General features: G+C 43.1%; 1 protein-coding gene across 1 annotated transcript in view; it reads left to right on the top strand.

Annotated features, from left to right (window-relative positions):
• The first annotated feature begins 389 nt into the window (after nucleotides 1–389).
• The window catches only part of PAAF1 (proteasomal ATPase associated factor 1), a 52,994-nt gene continuing 52,958 nt past the window's right edge, over nucleotides 390–425 (top strand). Inside the window, exon 1 of the mRNA XM_077451211.1 lies at nucleotides 390–425. This exon is cut by the window's right edge and continues 27 nt beyond it. Coding sequence (XP_077307337.1) covers nucleotides 406–425 — 20 coding nt within the window. The 5' untranslated portion in view covers nucleotides 390–405.

Here is a 425-nt window from a genome sequence, read left to right as displayed (position 1 = left end):
AGCAGGTCTCCCACTGCTTGTAAAATTCAACATCTAAACGGTCCGTCGGATTTGGATTTCTATATACTGTACTTCACATTAAAAGCTCCGTTTTCTGTTAAAAACAACTGTGGCATCCAAAACTCTGGTGGGTGTAACAAGATGTCCGCTTGGCTCCTTCTCGGTGTATCGTTACTATGGAGGAGTGCTGGGTGTAGCAAGATGGCGGCGACGAAACGTCACTTTCGTTATCAATTCTGACGAGTCGCCTAATCTGACGGAATAGCGTCGATGAGTCTACAGAACAATGGCTCCGGAAATGGAGACATGTAGTGACAATTTTTTTTTCTCCACCATCATTTTTTAAAATAATATACTTCTGGGGGTTTTCACATGTCCTTCCGGTTGTATTTGGTCTCCAGCAAAATGGCTGCCAAGATTTACAT

The sequence above is a fragment of the Lithobates pipiens genome, unplaced genomic scaffold (assembly GCF_037356315.1).
Source record: "Lithobates pipiens isolate NorthernLeopardFrog02 unplaced genomic scaffold, aLitPip1_a1.2 Scaffold_23, whole genome shotgun sequence".
NCBI lineage: Eukaryota > Metazoa > Chordata > Amphibia > Anura > Ranidae > Lithobates > Lithobates pipiens.
The sequence above is the reverse complement of the archived record's forward strand: the minus strand, read 5'-3'. Positions and strand labels throughout refer to the sequence as shown.